The following is an 18870-nucleotide window of genomic DNA, read 5'->3' as shown; positions in this document are numbered from 1 at the left end:
ACATATGTACAATACATATATATTATATATGTAAAATAAAATATGACACCAGCAATTATGAGAAACGTAGCAAAGGAGAAAAATCTGTAAACTGTCAAGACTCAGCCTAAATGCCTCTTCTTTAGATCTGCCCCAAATGCCCTAGCCTACTATGCCGCTCTTATGTTTTGGAACATTTGCTTTTATTATTACAGAGTCTCAGAGAACATGAAATCTGGCCTCATTTTCTAGTTGCTTGGCTAATCAAAGCCCTAAAAGGGAAACTATATTAAGAATCAAAGTCTTGGTCATGATTAAGATCTCATTAAATGCCAATCACCATGCACCACAGCACAGGTGAAACATTCAAGCATTCTGGCTCATTTGACCAATCATGAGAATGCACCTGAAATACTTCCAACTATAAGAATTTGAATTGACCAAGAGACCTAACTACTGTTCTTTGAAATCCATTCTTGTATTTATATCAAAGCCATGTTTCCCATGAGCTACTCCCAACTAATGGCTGAATATAGCTAGGTCTATTTCTGAGAGAAATGGGACTCTAGTGATGATGGACTGTGGCTTAAGGACTTATGGATGTCCTTTTGAGCCCCCATTAGACTTCACAGCTGTCTAGGATGCTTCCATCCTACCTTCCTTCTCTCTGTCTTTCATTTGCAAAGTTGGTCTAAAGTATCTCCCAGTCTTCCTGGACCTCTTCACATTTTTTTTTTCTTATAGAAGTTTACCTAAGTAAAATCCTTGCATATTTAACTCTCTCTTGATGCATGCTTCTCAGATGACCCACGCTATCACCCTTTGTTAACCATTTGGGTAACATTCTTTTGGAAGAGACAATGTTGGAAGAAATAAGAAAAGCCAAAGTTGAGGCTGAACCATTGCCCTAGGAAACAAAGAAGCATAGCAAGAAGAGTGCTGTTTTACAAATCTAATGAACCAGGCAGACTCCAGGCAATGGTACAACTGGCCCCTTATCCAGAGACAGATAAGGAAAGATAAGATCCAGAGTATCCTGCAGTCTTGTATGCCCAGCAGCTCAGAGATGTTCAGTCCTTAACTTTGTGACTGGCCCCTTTTATGATGAAGATATATGTGCTTTTCTCCTTGTATCTTTCTCTTTTTAGGACACCCATTCCCATCCCCCACATACGCTTACTCCAAATCAAAAGGGTGGGAAGAATGGGAGGGGGGAGTCAACTCAAGAGTTCTGGAATCAGACAATCCAGGTTCAAATCCTGGCTCTGCAACTTTCTGGATGTGAGCCTGTCCATGGGCAAAGTACTTAACTTCTCTCCTGAGTGTTGTGAGAACAAGGCCATCCTTATAGACTTATTTACACATTGTCTACTACAAGGTAAAAACTTACTTGAAAGGATCTACTTTTTTCCGGAAAAAAAGAAAAGAAAAGAAAAGAAAAGAAAAGAAAAGAAAAGAAAAGAAAAGAAAAGAAAAGAAAAGGCTTCTGGGTCAGGGCTTCTAGCCCAGTGAAATTCCTTTTTTATCTGTTCTCTGTACCATGAAAAGTGAATGTAAAAAAAAAAAAAATTAACACGTATTTATTTTTGAGAGCACAAGCACGGGAGGGGCAGAAACAGGAGGACAGAGGATCTGAAGCAGGCTCTGTGCCTACAGCAATGAGCCCAATGTGGGGCTCCAACTCATGAACTTCGAGATCATGATTTGAGCCGAAGTCAGATGCTCAGCTGACTGAGCCACACAGGTACCCGGAGAAGTGATATTTTTTTTTTCCATTTGATTCTAAAGATCCTAAAGATTCCATAAGATTCTAAACATGACAATTAACTCCATAGTGGTCACTGTGTTATTCAAATAGTCAAATAGTTTTATTCAAATAATCTATTTGTACATTTTAAATAAGTTACTGCACACGGTGTTAAAAATATCTACTACCTTGTGAATTCCTGAATTTCCCCTATATGTTCTGCCATTTTGTCTTCGTATTTTCTGAGGCTATGTAATTACATGACCACAAATTTAAAATGTTTTTAACTTCCTGGTAAATTGACATTTTCTCTGCCTTACCGTGCCTTAAAATTAACTTTCTCTGTGAAAGAGAAATGTATGACTTCACTTATATGAGGACTTTAAGATACAAAACAGATGACAAAAGGGAAGGGAAGGAAAAATAATATAAAAACAGGGAAGGTGACAAAATATAAGAGACTCTTAAATATGGAGAACAAACAGAGGTTTGCTGGAGGGGGTTGTGGGAGGGGGGATGGGCTAAATGGGTAAGGGGCATCAAATCTACTCTTGAAATCATTGTACTATTTGCTAACTTGGATGTAAATTTAAAAATAAATAAATTATTTAAAAATTAACTTTGATATAAATAAATTTAGAAAATATTCCTTTTGGTCTACTTGCATTTAATTTCCAGTATTACTGCTTACTTTCTATTTTTCTTGCTTGTGCTATGCCCATTTTTCTTCTTTCTTACACTCTTACAAACTTATTATTTTTTATCCTCCTTTTTCCACTTTATAGTTAACTATTCTAATAATTTTTCAAAAAAAACCATCCTGTTTAGAGAGGACCATGAGAATGCAGAATATTGAATATAAAGACCTGTGCATATGAGTTACAGGTTGAATTATTATATGTCAATAGCAGACAGTACCAAGCTTTATCAGTAAACCTATGTCTACATCTGTGGGAGACCTGAGAGTCAGCTCTGTTGCCATAGTGATTACCAGCAATGAGTCATTATTGGATCCCTACAGTGAGAATGTGCTGTGCTTGGATGAAACCACTTAAACAATTTTTTCTCACTGGACTCTAATTAATCATATCTTTGCATCTTTTATTCACACAACCCATACTCATAAAGGAACTAAATGTACTAACCCATAACACTTAATTTTCAGGCCTGCATTTATTTTATTTTACACACACACACACACACACAGGTTTCCCCCACTATCTAAAAGTAGAGTGTTCCTATGAAAATTTCTTAAACCAAAATGGCATAAAGAAGTCATTACCATTCCTTTACATGGAAATATTTTTTAATATTCTCAGACTCAAAAAAGTAACCTCTCTTGGGCTTTTATAATATCATAAGACACATCTTGCTAATGGATGCACAGAATAAATAAAGATCAAGTGCAGACACTCACAGACACAACTCAAAGCTATGGAGCCTTAATGCTGACATGCTGAGTGCAGTTCCCTGGAAAGGAGCTTGGTGGGGCCACTCCTCCTGTTCTGGGTGTGCATTGTCTCTATAACAGCTCCCTGCAAAACAAATGCTGAACACTATTTTTTATTTTCACCTTTTTTGGTAAAGGGTTTGGATTTCTTTCAGTTAGTGAAAACAGGTACTAATGTAGATCTTTTATAAAATCAAGTGCTGTAACGCAAACTCAAAAAGTGGAGATACCCACATATATTTTCCTGTATGTATATTTACTTAATTATATGTATATATTTACACACAAATATGTATATGTGTGCATGTGTATAGAGACCCTTGAACAAGATAGGTTTGAAAGGCACAGGTCCAATTTTCCAAATTGGAAAATTTGGGGATATTTGTGACAATTTAAAAAAGCTCACGGATTAATCATGTAACCTAGAAATACTGAAAAAGTAAGAGAAATGTTAGATATTACTGTAAGAATACAGTATGTAATGCACATAACATATAAAATATGTGTTGTTTATGTTACAGTAAGGCTTTCAGAAAACAACAGGCTATAAGTAGTTTTTAGAGAGTAAAAGTTACTCATGGATTTTAAACTGTGTGGGGGTTGGTATTCCTAACCCATGCATTGTTTAAGTGTCAACTATCTATCTATCTATCTATATAAATACATGCATTCATATATGTATATATTTTTAAAATACACATATTCTTTGACATACAAATGATTTATCAGATTTTTATTCATATATAAGCAAAACAAAGCAAGTATAATTTTATATATTATATACATTTAATATAATTATTACTGACTTTATAGATAATTCTGTAAACTTTTGCACATTTAATTCTTACTTACCACTATATATTTCCAGGTTAGCCCATGCAGATTTCCTCATGCTTTTTTTGTTTGCTTGCTTATTTTTTAAATGTAACTGCATAATATGCCTCTGTATGTCTATACTGTTTTTTAACCAGTTACCAACTGTTGGAATTTTTTAGTCATTTCTAATCTTTTACTATATAACAAAAGCTGCAGTTAACTCATTGTACTTGAATGATTTCATACGTGTAGAATATACCTGTAAATCACATTTAAATTAAAAAATGGCTGGTCAAAGAGTATGTATATGTGAATTTATGATTTGATTGACATGATCAAGTTTTACTTTATGGAAATTGTACCAATTACACTCCTACTAGCAATAAATGAGAGTGACTATTTCCCCAGCTCTCAGTACAATGTACTTTCAAATGTTTGGGTCTTTGACAAAATGAAAGAAGATTGAAACTCCATGTAGTTTTAATAAGCATTAGGATCAGAGGGGCGCCTGGGTGTCTCAGTTAAGCAGCCAACTTCAGCTCAGCTCATGATCTGGCAGTTCATGAGTTTGAGCCCCACATCATGCTCTGTGTTGACAACTCAGAGCCTGTAGCCTGCTTCAGATTCTGTGTCTCCTCTCTCTGTCCCTCTCCCACTCGCACTCTGTCTCCTGTCTCTCAAAAAATAAATATTTTTTAAAATTAAAACAATAAATAAGCATTATGATTAGTGATGTTTAACAACTCTTCTTGCCTTTAAATCTATTTGTATTTTGTTCTCTGTACAAGGTCTACTGATACTTTTTGTCAATTTTTATTGTTATTGGTCTTTCATTGTTGTTTTATTGGATCACCTTATAAGTTATGGAAATAAGTTCTTTCCTTGTTTTATGAATTCCATTATTTTGTAGTTTGATATTTTGTTCTGGTCTTGCTCATGTCAAACTTGTTAGGGTCATTTTAAGTTGGTCACATATATAAGGCAGTGCAGTGGCTGTGAGAATGGGCCCTAGAGTCAGATCTGCCACCAACCTTGTCACCATGGGCACATCTCTTAACCTCCCTGAGCTTCACTTCTCTCAGCTGTTACAAGAGGATAACAATCTTACTTACCTCTTAGGATTGTTGAAAGGATTAAATGAGATAATGTATCCTACAATAGAAACTGGAACATAGTAAAGCTCTATGGAGTTGCTACAGTTATTGTCAAAATTTCTTTAAGGCTTCTGTAAATCAGGTCATAGAATTTTGACTATTAAGATTTAAATAAAAAACATTATCTTATGTTGATTCTGTTGATTTTTGGTTTCACAATTATATTTTATATTTTTATATAAGTGAAATTTATACTGGTGTAAAGTATAACATATGAATCCCATGTTTTAGTTTCCTGAGCTTACCTATCAATTTTCATTAAATAATCTAAGTTATTTTTGTTAGAATTTTTACCATAAACTCAATTCTCATACGTGTCTGTCTCTATTTCTGGACCCTTTTTATATAACTTTTTGATCTCTCAATTCAAGTGCCAATACCTCACTCTTCATGGTGCTGGCATATGATAGTTTTAGGATCTGGTAAGGTTCAAGACTGGCTACTTTTCAATTCTAAAATGTTAAAGTTCTGGCATTTCTTCATATAAGTTTTCACAATAGCTTTATTTATTTTTCTATTCATTTGTTTATTTATTTATTTTAGCTATACATGATCTATTTTTACTTGTCTTTGTCTGTTTGGGATACTATAACAGAATATCACAAGTTGTTGGCTTAAACAGCAAACATCTATTTCTCACACTTTTGGAGGCTGGATTCCTGAGATTGGTAATGTCAGCATGGTAGGATTCTTTGTGAGGGCCCTCTTTCTGTTTGCAGATGGTCACCTTTTAGTTGTGTCCCCATATCCTCATGACCAAATTACCTTCTTATGTTCTCACCTCCAAACACCATCACATGGGGAATTATGTCTTCAATATATGAATTTGGGTGAATACAAATATTCAGTGTAGAGCATTCCATCTCCAGCCAAAATTTTCACATGCAAAATAAATTCATTCCATCCAACAGCCCCCAAAATATTACCTGATTTCATCATCAACTCTAAACTCCAAAGTTTCATCTAAATATCAACTAAATCCAATATGGAGGAAACTTGAGGTACTAATCATTCTGAGGCAAAATTACTCTCCAACTATAAACTTGTAAAACCAAATAAATTATGTGCTTCCAAAATATGATGGTGGGGCAGGCACAGGATAGACATTCCTATTACAAAAGGAAGAAATAGGAAACAAGAAAAGGATGACAGGTCTTCAGCAAGTCCAAAACCTAACAAGGCAAACTCCATATCTTAGAGCTTGAGAACAATCTTCTTTGGCTCTATGGTCTGCTTTCTGGACCCAATGGGCAGTGGTCTTCTCCCTGCAGCACTGTTAGGTGGGAGTCACACCCCCAGGGCTCTGCCAAGTAGATGTCATGTCCCCAAGGTTCTGTGCAGCCCTATCCCCACAGCTTAGGGCAGAGGCTGTCTGGCCTGTTGAAGCCAAGGTGATGACACTCACTTTTGAAACTGAGGAGGCACCCTGATGATCTCTGAGTCACCTTTGAAGAATAGAGCATGTTGTCTTGTCTTGAAGAATAGAGCATGTTGAGAGCCAAATAGTTCTTATAGTCCTGTCTTGTAAAATCCAACAAATTTCACTCATGGCCTTCCTTCATTCTATCTTCTCTCTCTGTTCCCTTAAACTCAAATTGGTCGTGTTCTTGTTGGGGCAGCTGATTAGGCCTATGGTTCACACTCACACAAATATTGTTATCAAATAGTTGGTCTGCCACACCTTAGTTTTCTCTTCTGAACACACTTATTTTTGTAATATAGTAAGACTTATAATTTTTGAAATCTTTATTTTCTGGTTCCTTTTTGCTTAATAATTCTGTCTTCAATTCATTTCTTTCTTCTCACATTTTACTATATGAAATCAAGAGAAGCCAAGGTGCTCCTTCAACACGTTGCTTACAAATCTCAGTTAAATATTCACTTTGTCACTCACAAGTTCTACTCTCCACAAAATGCTATTATGTAAACACAATTCAGCTAACTTGTTTTGCCACTTTATAACAAAAATCACACTTTCTCCACTGTCCAATGACATATTCTTTATTTCCATCTGAAACCTCTCAGATTGGCCATCATTGTCTTTATTTCTACCAATTTCTGTGTGTTTTTTGTGTATTATCTAAGAAGATACAAGCTTTCCCTACAGCTCTCCTCTTTCCTTCCTGAACTTTCACTAGAGTGAAAGACCTTCAAAAGTCTCTTCACACCAATATCATTTTTTCTAGCATGTATCTCAAAACTCTTCCAGTCTCTACCTATTACCAGTTCCATAACCATGTATATCTATATATCTATATATCTATATCTATATGTACACACACACACACACATATATATATGTATATATCTATATGTACACACATATATATATCTATATCTATATATCTATATATCTATATCTATATGTACACACACATATATATATATATGTACATACACACACACACACATATATATATATATATATATATATATATATATATATATATATCACCCTACTTGGTACCAACTTCTGTCTTACTTCAGGCTACTATAGCAAAATATCATAGACTGGGCAGCTTAAACAATTAACTTTTATTTCTCAGTTCTGGAGGCTGAAACTCCAAGATCAGGGTGCCAGCATGTTGGGTTCTTGGTGACAGCCCTCTTTTTGTTTTGCAGACAGCCACCTTCTAGCTATACCATCATATTGTGGATAGAGAAAGATTCTCTCTCTCATCTTTCCTTATGAAGACACTAATGCCACATATGAGGGCTCCAAACTCATGATCCGATTACCTCAGAAAGGCCCCAATTCCTGGGGATTAGGGCTTCAATATATGAATGGGGGGGGCACAAAAATTGAGTCCAAAGCAGTATATGATTAGGATTATGTGAAGTCCATAAATTAAATCAAATAATTGACATAATGGTGATATTTGTTCTCTATCAAATCCCATGGTATATGTTTTCATTTCTTCAAGTACTCTCAGAATACTTCATGTGTTTAAGTAAATTTACTTTCTCTTTTTTCTTTCTTTATCTTTTTTTCTTTCTTTTTCTTCCTTCCTTTTCAACTTTTTCAGATTTAAGTTTATTCTTATGTACTTAAAATTAGTTTCCATTAAAAAATGTCTTTCTTACATTCATTTTTAATGTCTTATTATTTATTTATTTTGAGAGAGAGAGAGAGAGAAACAGAAAGAGAGAGAGAGCAGGGAAGGGGCAGAGAGAGAGAGAGAATCCCAAGCGAGCTCTGAGCTGCAAGCACAGTGCCTGATGTGGGGCTCGAAACATTGGATCATGACCTAAGCCGAAAACGAGAGTCAGACACTTAACCAACTGACCCACCCAGGTGCCCCTCCTACATTTTCTACATGGCTGATGTTTTATAAGTGAAATGTATTATTATTATATTATTTTTTCTAAGCACCTTACTTATTTCTTTTGAAGTTTTCTGGACAGTTTTGGAGTTTCAAAATATAATAGTGTATCATCTGCTGAAAGAAATAAATTTATATTTTCCTTTGAAGTTTATATATCTATTTCTTTTGGTATTGTATGCAATTGCATTATCAAAATGCAGTTGACCCGTGAACACCACAGGTTTGAACTGTGCAGGTCCATTTATATGCAGATTTTTAAAAAATATATAGTATGCATTATAAATGTATCTTCTCTTTCTTATGATTTCCTTAATAGCATTTTCTTTTCTCTAGCTTATTCTGAGAATATAGTATATAATACATATAACATTAAAAATATTTTTTAATTGACTTTTTATGTTATCAGTAAGGCTTCTGGTTAACAGCAGGCCTTTAGTAGTTAAGTTTTTTGAAGTCAAAAGAAGTATGTGAATTTATGACTACACAGGATGGGAGTGTGGCACCCCTAACTCCATGTTGTTGAGGGATCAACTATAATGTTAACTGGCAGTGAAGAGGAGGGATCTCCTTGTTTTTGCCTGATTAAAGGAGATAATTATATGACTACACTCCTTTGACTTATTAAAAGGATAAACATGCTGAAATATTTTATTCTGAATTTTACTAATATTTATTTTTTTGCATTTTGCATTTTTCATAAACTTGATCACTAACGTGTGTGTGATTGCATAATGTGCTTTTCATTCCTATTTTTTCATTTTCTTAATTGATAATGGTTTATTTTATAAATTGTGAAAAAATCAAATCAGCCTTAATATTTAATATTTTATATTATTTACTTTCTTTCATCTCCTTTATTTACTTTCTTAGTTATGTATTTTTGTGACTGTCTGCATTAAAAAAAAGACATATACTACACAAAGCAATCTACAGATTTAATGCAATCCCTATCAAAATACTAACAGCATTTTTTTGCAGAGGTAGAGCATAAAATCCAAAAATTTGTATGGAAACACAAAAGTCCCCAAATAGCCAAAGCAACCTTGAAAACAAACAAACAAAGCTGAAGGCATCACAATTCTGGACATCAAATCCTATTACAAAGCTGTATTGATCAAGCAATATTGTACTAGCCCAAAAATAGACACATAGATCAATAGAACAGAATAGAAAACTCAGAAATGAACCTACAACTAAATGGTCAATTAATCTTCAACACAGCAGGAAAGAATAGCCAATGGGAAAAAGGCAGTCTTTTCAACAAATGGTGATGAGAAAACTGGACAGCAACATGCAAACGAATGAAACTAGATCACTTTCTTACACAATACACAAAAATAAATTCAAAATGGATTAAATGTGAGACCTAAAATCATAAAAATTCTAGAGGAGAATATAGGCAGCAACTCTTTGACATCGGCCATAGCAATTTCTTACTACATATGTTTCCTGAGGCAAGGGAAACAAAAGCAAAAATAAACTAGTGGGACTTCATCAAAATAAAAAGTTTCTGCATTATGAAAGAAACAATTAACAAAAATAAAAGGCAACTTACAGAATGTAAGATGATATTTGCAAATGACATATCTGATACAGGGCTAGTATATAAAATATATAAGGAATTTATAAAACTCAACACCCCCTAAATAAACAATCCAATCAAAAATGGTCGAAGGTGGGGCGCGTGGGTGGCTGAGTCATTTGAGCCTCCGACTTCAGCTCAGGTCATGATCTTACAGCCTGTGAGTTCGAGTCCCACGTCAGGCTCTGTGCTGACAGCTCGGAGCCTGGAGCCTGCTTCAGATTCTGTGCCTCCTCTCTCTGCCCCAACCCACTCGCATTCTGTCTCTGTCTCTCTCAAAAATAAATAAACATTAAAAAAATTTTTTTAAGTGGGCAGAAGACATGTCTTCTCCAAAGAAGACATCTAGATAGCCAACAGATATATGAAAAGATGTTTAATATAGCTAACCACCAGGGAAATGCAAATCAAAACTACAATGAGATATCACCTCACACCGGTCACAATGGCTAAAATCAACAGCACAAGAAACAACAGGTGCTGGCGACGATGTGAAGAAAGGGGAACCCTCTTGCACTGCTGGGGGGAATTCAAACTGGTACAAACTGTAAAACAGTTCCACAAATACTTAAAAATAGAACTACCCTATCATACAGCAATTGCACTACTAGGTATTTACCCAAAGAATATACAAAATACTAATTCAAGGGGCGCCTGGGTGGCGCAGTCGGTTAAGCGTCCGACTTCAGCCAGGTCACCATCTCGCGGTCCGTGAGTTCGAGCCCCGCGTCAGGCTCTGGGCTGATGGCTCGGAGCCTGGAGCCTGTTTCCGATTCTGTGTCTCCCTCTCTCTCTGCCCCTCCCCCGTTCATGCTCTGGCTCTCTCTGTCCCAAAAATAAATAAACGTTGAAAAAAAAATTAAAAAAAAAAAAAACTAATTCAAAAGGATGTGTGCACACCTATGCTTATATCAACATTATCTACAATAGCCAAACTACACAAATGACCTAAGTGTCCATGGATTGATGAATGGTTATGGAAGATGTGATACACACACACACACACACACACACACACACACACTATACACACATATAATGGAATATTATTCAGTCATTAAAAAAAGAATGAAATCTTTCCATTTGCAATGACATGGATGGAACTAGAGTTTTATGATAAGTGAAATAAGTCAGAGAAAGACCAATACCATAAGATTTCACTCATATATGCAATTTAAGAAACAAAACAAATGATAAAGGGAAAAATAAAAGAGAGAGAGGCAAATCAAGAAACAGACTTAACTCTAGAGAACAAACTAATGGTTACCAGAGAAGGGTGGGTGACAGGAGGGTGAAGTAGGTAAGGAGGGCACTTGTGATGAGCATTAGGTGATGTATGGAAGTGCTTAATCACTATATTGTACACCCGAAACTACTATAACACTAGATGTTAAATGGAATTTTAATAAAAACGTTAAAAAATAGACATTATACTGCATATGTATGCAATATATGTATCTATATACATATGTAAATATTTATACTTCATACATCTGTATTATGGTTTTTTTGTTGTTTTTTAAGAGAGCGAGCAAGCACATGCATGAGTGAGCAGCAGAGGGGAGAGAGAGAATCTTAAGCAGGCTTCCTGCCCAGCAGGGAGCTGAGATGGAACTTGATTTCACATGAAATCATGACCTGAGCCAAAATCAAGAGTCTGATGCTAAACCGACTTAGCCACCCAGGTGCCCCATCTGTATTATGTTTTAGATAAGCATATTGATCACAAATTTAGTTTTCTTTTATTTGGATATATGAAGATGTCCAAATGATTATTTTGATATATTAAGATAAGTATTGTCTCATATTCTTCCATTCTTTTTCTCCTGGAATATAACCTATTCCTTTCTGATTTTTATATTTATTTAAATATTTCATTCGAGATGTTTTAGCATCAATATTCACAAATGATTTTGAACTCTAGTTATCTTTGCATTGTACTGTGTTGGTAACATTCTGACACTGATGATATATGTCATGCATAAGTTATATTAACTATCCCTTTTCTTCTGGACTGGCTTATATAGCATTACAATATATTTAAAGGATTTAGTACATTTCTGGGCCAAATGTCTTCTCCTTTCCTTTCTTTGGGGGGCAGGGCTAAGTACATTCCTGACAACTTTAAATTTTCATTAGCAGTTGGTTTGATCTTTGTCTTCTAATGTTTGAAAAATTATATGAATATAGATTTTAAATTTCTTTCCCATTTGAGTGTACTAACTTCAGTGTAACAAGAATTTATCTATTTCTTTACTGTGTTTTTATCATTGATTTCTTCCTATTTATTGTTTCCTATTTTGTTCAATTGCACCTTGTCCTTTATTTTTTAAGTTAATGTTTTATGTTATTTTTTCAAAGAAACAGGTTTTATATTTCTATTTTCTGATCCACTAATTTTTGCTTTAATGATTCTTAATTCTTTCTGCTTACCTCTGTATATTTTGCAATTTCTTTAAAATTTACAGATTTGAATACCTAATTATGTAATTTGTCTTTCTAAACAATGTATATTGCTGAATTACTTTGAATGCACTCTTTCATCAATTATTGTAAGAGATATTTAAAAGAAGTTTTGAATGGTAGTGGCAAATTTTCTTGTATTGAACTTGGAAAATATTGCCTGTACTAATAATTTTTCATACAAATGTGTTTCATTATGATCTGATAGTTATTTTTGTTAGTGTGCATTCAACACTGGAAAATGTGATATATATTTTTTATGGCAAAAATTCTGACACATATTAATTTACTTTTTTGCACTAGTGCTGGGTTATTTTCCAAGACTCCCTTTTCTCATCCCTACCCCAACTCCATCTCACACTGAGGTTGCAGTTTAGCATCTGCTGTGGAAACAAAAACCACGATCCCAAAATGTTTACAAAAGTGCAAAATAGAAGACAATACGGGTATCAACTATGGACTGGAAATGTTTCCCTTTAAGATCTTGAAATTCAGTAAATGGATTTAATGCCATGTGAGACAAAGTGGTTTCCATATGTTAGAGGGGAAGGGGTACTAAGTAAACTTTTAGCATATTTTAAGTCTGCACATCTACCAAATTTAGTCATGTGAAACATAAGCAAATCAGACTCGTTTCACACAGGCATTTTTTGTGTAAAGTGATACCGTCTGTCTGGACTCCTGGGTTGAGTCCATGAATCCAAGTGGAGGAGGGGCCAGCACAACTCTGAATCACTCACAGAACAAACTTTTGTGTGGCAAGGGCTCCTTTGTTTCTGACTGAAACAGGGGTGGCCCAGCTGTCTTCATGAACAAGCCCTTGGAATACTTTGTATAGCTATGGTGGCAGTGACATCCCTTTATTTGACCTCTAAATGAGCTGAGGAGGGAACAGGAAATCCTTTTTTAAACATCATTTTATTTTTTATTTTCTTATTTAGACATCCATCACAAATAATACATGTTTTTGTTGTTGTTTACTATATATCAGAAATTAAATAGCACATTTTTAGTTTTAACTGAATGACTTTGGTTGAAAAAATTATTCCATCTTTTTGAAATTATGACTATAAAGGTAATGTGCCTCCATGCTACACAAAACTTAAACTAATAATGTTACTTTAACACAAGTTCCAAAGATTTCAAAAAGAAAAACTTCATGGAGTATTAATTCTTGTGCAAGCTCTTCTCAAGTACACAAACACACATACGTCCTATTTTTTACACATGTCACTTTAAAAATCCCAGCTATGTTTCAAGTTCTTTGTCCAGATTACATTTGGTCATCATAACAACCCTGTAAAATAGATGGTGCTGTACCCATTTCTCATATAAAAAAGTTGAGGTATAGAAAATTTAAGTGACTTTCTCCAGATTGCACGGCTGATAAGAAGCAGTCAAGATTGTAAGTATTCTTTGTCACCAAAACCATTTTATCTTCTGATAATTCTTATTCCACTGTATCTCCTTAACTTTATTATGATCGTTCAAGATGCTATTTGAATAAAAACATGCTATTTCACAACATTAGGTAGTGTATACTAGGACAAAGTTTTCAAAGCTTTCCAGGCTCAACTTAAAAATCTCTCCTTGAGAGCAGCTTAGCCACTATTCAAAGCTCATTTTTTTTGAGACTTTGGTCTCAGTACAGTTTTTGTGAGTGACCCATCTGGTCCTTTTCTTTGGTTGTTTGGTCATCTGAGCCCTCTTTCCTCTGCAGTACTGGGGTGGCCTCAGGGGAACCAGCATATTTGAATTTTGTTTTGAATCACTCACCCTGCATGACAGTAAGAGTGAGGCTTCTACAGACTCTTGATTGGTGAATTCTTTGGATAAAAGGAATCAATATGGAAGAAATATGACAAAAATATACTTACCAATAAAACTAGGAATCATGTAAGAAGGAACAGGCAGTGTAAAAATATAGGAGGCTAAAGCATGTTATGAGTAAGGGACTAAGAAATACCAAGTCCACAAGGCAACAGATAAAGCTCCACAGCCCCCACATTCTCTAGGAATTTCTTTATGTCCATCTCTTTGCCACCTGGCTGAACCATTCATACTAAAAGATTGCATGTGTGTTTCCATTAGCAATATTCAGCTGGTCCTGAGCATGTAGGTGAGGAAAGAGGCAGCATGGTGACTGTGTTGTAGAAATACAGAGTTCCATTTGCAGTTCCAATATGTCATAGTTATATGGGCAAGTAATATAACCTCATTTATACCTCATTAGGATTATGAGAAAAATTAGAGCACGAGTACCTCATAAAGTTGGTCTAGGAGTTAAATTAGTGCTTTGGAGAGTGCTTAGCACATGTCACAAACTGCAAATGGACCCTGTCTTTGCTGAATAGTCAGGGCAGTCTGAATCTCCTGGAACTCACACATCTGGTATATTTCCATATGTTAGCCAAGATAACAATTCTGCAGTTGATGCATACAGCATTTTACACATTTTACACTGGATAGATTGTTAAAATTGTGCTATTCAATTGATATTCTTTATTTGCTTGTTTAGTTACTGAAAAGATGTATGAAAATTGCCCATTTAAATTTTCTATTTTTCTCCTTATCAATTATTTATTTGATTACCAGATGGCATATTATTAAATGAATACAAAATTGGAATAGTTTTATCTTCCATGTAAATTATGTTTATATACCAACCATATTTATCTCCAGCAATGTGTTTATCCTTAATATCAACTGTATCTATTACAAAAGCCACAGCATTGTTATTTAGCTTTTCATTCTATTACTTTTAATGTTTCTGTATTCTTATACTGTAGATGTGTATTTTAAACAGCATTTAGCTTCATTTTTATTTTAATCATGTCTGATAATCTTTGAGTTTTAGTTTTTAAACCATTTTCATTTAATCTGATAGTGTAATTGTGCTATACTATCTCCTTATTACTATTGTGTTTAGTTTTTGTTCCTTTATACATTTCACTTTTTTTTTAATCTTTTCACTCTTATATTCTGACTGGTTCCAATATTTTTATTATTCTATTTTCTCTTTCATAATTTTGTCATTTGTATGTTGAAAACTTGTCAAAAGCCCCTTTTTTAATGTCAAGAGACAATACAAAATATTAATACAAAGAACTGTATATCTGAGTTCAAGGCTGATTGTGCTGTTATAAGGAATGTGATTGTGCTAAATCGCATGGGAACACACATTTGTGTATTTATAATAGGAGTGAGCTATCGATGCCACCAAAGGAACTACCAATGTCCTACTTTGTAAGTCCTTTATCTGTGTCTGCTACATTTGACTACAGCCACTTGAATATGTTTTCATTAGATACTAATCACTGAAGCCTGTGAAAAGGAAAGATCATTTACACACTTCACACTCACAACAGCAAATACTATTAGCCTTTCGTTTTCAGCTTCTAGCTCTTCCAGATATATGATAGTGTATATGTTTTATATATATCTTGAAAGATATAACTTTTACACACATTTATATGCAAATATATAATTCTTAAATATATACTTTGAAATGTAAGTAATTTCACATCAAGCTTTACAGGATAAAAACATGTAAACATACGCACTTGGTTCTGGTCAAGTAAAACACAAAACCACAAGGTAACCACATGTTAAAGAGTGCACTTGAAGAGGAATGAGGGAAAGAACGGACATGTAAACAACAAAGATGAGCAGTTGTACCACAAAGGCCCCGCGAGGGTCCATTTCTTAAGGCTGTAGTAGCAAAAAGCTCCTTGTTCAGTTAAGACTTCTCCCTTCACCCTGTCACATTTATTCTTGAGGGACTTCAAAATGAGTGTGGAAATTCTGTAAACACTAGACTAGAACTGAATCAATCCTGTTGAAAACAGAGATGACAAAATAAACCATAAACTACAGTAATATTCATTTCATCGAACAATAACTTTAAGGACTTTGTTACAGTTTACCACAGTAAAACAGCATAACCCTGAAATGAGGATGGACAAGAAAACAGAGATGAATGCTTTGTAAAAATGGCTTCCATAGCCCCTGTAAATGATAGATGTGTCTATAAACAACAAACAAGCAATAGCAGATGACAGACAGAGCCTTAGCACACTAGACCACATGCCACAGCATAATGCTACAGATTCAAACTGGAATATTTTTCCAGCTCATAAGGAAGTAAGTCCCACTAGTCCTCTGAGGAAAAAAAAAAAAAAAAAAAAAAAGCGCACTCTTTCCCAGTGAAAGAAAACACTTAAACAACAGATTGGCCAGCCGAAGCATGACAAGCTTTTTTTTACTGCTTTTAAAGGGCATCTCGCCCTCTCCCACCTGAGTAGGCTCCAAAAGTTGACTGCAGTGAGCACCGGATGCCTCAGCACCCTGCCTCTGAGGATCCTCTCCTGGGCCCTCAGGGGTTGCATGCTTGTAAAAACAGTTCTCTCCAAATGGGCAGTAACCCCTGCCTTCAGCAAAATACCTGCAAGTCTTGTTGCTCATTGCCTCCTTGTACTGCTGAATAAGTTTCTGTTTCTCTTCCTCCTCCTCCACCCAGAACTCACTGGGAATGACAAAGTTGGAGGTAACCCTGCACTGTGGACAGGACTTGACGATCCTGTTGCCAAACTGTTTGTCAGTTCTCCACCTGCGGATACACTTAAGACAGTAGGTGTGGTTGCAGTTGGAGAGGATGCCAAAGCGGCAGTCACTAGGGTTGACTTTCTCATAGACAACCTCCATGCAGATGCCACACACCTTGTCCATACTTCGCTGCACTGCAAATGAGAGTTCCATATCCTTCTCGTGTGCTTCAATGCAAGCCTTTGTATGGTCTGCCCTCTGCACAGCATCCACAGGGTGCAAGACCTGAAGCCCACACATATCGCATATCTCTCCATGGATATACATACAACTCTCCCCACGAAAGCACTGCCCCATGGCAGCATCACGGCAAAGCTGCTGACCCCTGCCCACTGCAATCTGTTCCCTCTCAGTCACTGGGCTCTGTAGAGGAGCCCTGGGAAGAAAAGGGACCATGCGGCCCCTATAGGGTTGCCCGGGAACAAATTCAATAGCATTCTCCCAGCCTTCTACACTGGCTCCTCCTGCAGCTTCAAGGCCTGCATTGTCTCTCTCAGCTTCAAAGAAACCCCTTTCAGCAGCCAAGCCAATCACAGGCAAGGAGCATGAAGGCGCAGCAGAGGGGGCTTTCGCCACTTCCTGAGGCAGGGTCTCAGTATGCGCAGCCGTGCTAGGGCCTTGGTCTGCAGAGGCCCGAGGCAGTGAACCATGGCCCTCCCTGGCCAACTGCTGGCCTGAGAGGTCATGTGAGTAGCGACAGTTCTCCCCCTCCTTGCAAAGCCCATGCAGATAATACCTGCAGATGACTTGCTTCGTCCAGCTGCCACCACTCCGGCCCTGCAAGCGACTGGGCCCAGCCCCTCCCCCTGCAGCCTGGGCAGGCCTCAGACGTGACGCGCGAAGGGGGGCCGGACCTGTAGCCGCAAATTGCCGGAAGACCGGGCGAGTGCGGAGACTAGGCCCAGGTGCACCCTCCCCTGCTGCCTCGGCACCCGTAGATGCCCCAGGTGCCTCAGAGGCTTCAGTGGGAGCTGCAGGCTCTTCCATGGCAGCCTCTTCCCCCCAAAAGGTACCGGAACTTCCCCTGTGTGCCTTCCTTTGGGCTAGAGGCCCGGAGGGTAGCAGCCGGCACGGGGACCTTGTTTCGGGGAAGTGTGCATCTCTTTTCCTTTCCCCCTGCTCTCTTCCTGTGACTGTGGTTCCTACTGCCTTCTCTGGGCAGGCGCGGCGGACACTTCCTGTGGTGGCAACGTCAATCCTCTATTCATTCCGTACGGTCTGTGCAGCGTGCACGGTGATTGCGGATCTTCCTTTGTTCTCGCAGCTGGGGCTGCCCCGCCCCTTCCCCGGCCTCTGCCCCCGCTAGTCTGCATGCCAGCTGGCGGATCCCAACGCTTCTTGCTGGCAGGCTGCTCTGGAGGACGTAATCACAACTCTTTGAGGTTTTTATTTAATCTCTTCCAGTGTTCATTCAGACACCTTGTATTCGATTGTTTTTTCACATATGTCTGTTTTAAAAATCATAATCCTCCCCCCTCCACTCAGTTTTTATTCTGGAATATCTCCCATATAAATTATAAATTCTTTTTTGTTCATTCCATTTTACGTCTACGTGGGACTGTGTGTGTGTGTGTGTGTGCGCGCGCCCGCGCGCGGGCGCGCGTTAAGTCTTTACGACTGTCACTGTGAGATGCTTTTTGTAGATGCGACAAGATTTCTTCTGGTCTTTATTTTCTGGAAATTCTTACAAGCTTACGGTGGAAATGCTCTTTGTCAGCAAGCCATTAGCAGAGAGTGCTTTGGAGGCG

General features: G+C 36.8%; 1 protein-coding gene across 1 annotated transcript; it reads right to left on the bottom strand.

Moving 5' to 3' along the window:
• Positions 1 to 14210: 14210 nt before the first annotated feature.
• On the bottom strand, positions 14211 to 18259 carry MKRN3 (makorin ring finger protein 3). The gene has a single exon (XM_043554865.1). It carries the CDS (start codon positions 18107 to 18109, stop codon positions 16628 to 16630), a length of 1482 nt encoding a protein of 493 aa, XP_043410800.1. The 5' UTR covers positions 18110 to 18259; the 3' UTR covers positions 14211 to 16627.
• Positions 18260 to 18870: the final 611 nt, after the last annotated feature.

The sequence above is a fragment of the Prionailurus bengalensis genome, chromosome B3, assembly GCF_016509475.1.
Source record: "Prionailurus bengalensis isolate Pbe53 chromosome B3, Fcat_Pben_1.1_paternal_pri, whole genome shotgun sequence".
Lineage (NCBI taxonomy): Eukaryota > Metazoa > Chordata > Mammalia > Carnivora > Felidae > Prionailurus > Prionailurus bengalensis.
The sequence above is the reverse complement of the archived record's forward strand: the minus strand, read 5'-3'. Positions and strand labels throughout refer to the sequence as shown.

Bases quoted from the DNA above. Each gene is read 5' to 3' on its own strand.
- MKRN3 (XM_043554865.1), bottom strand. From the start codon at position 18,109: ATGGAAGAGCCTGCAGCTCCCACTGAAGCCTCTGAGGCACCTGGGGCA.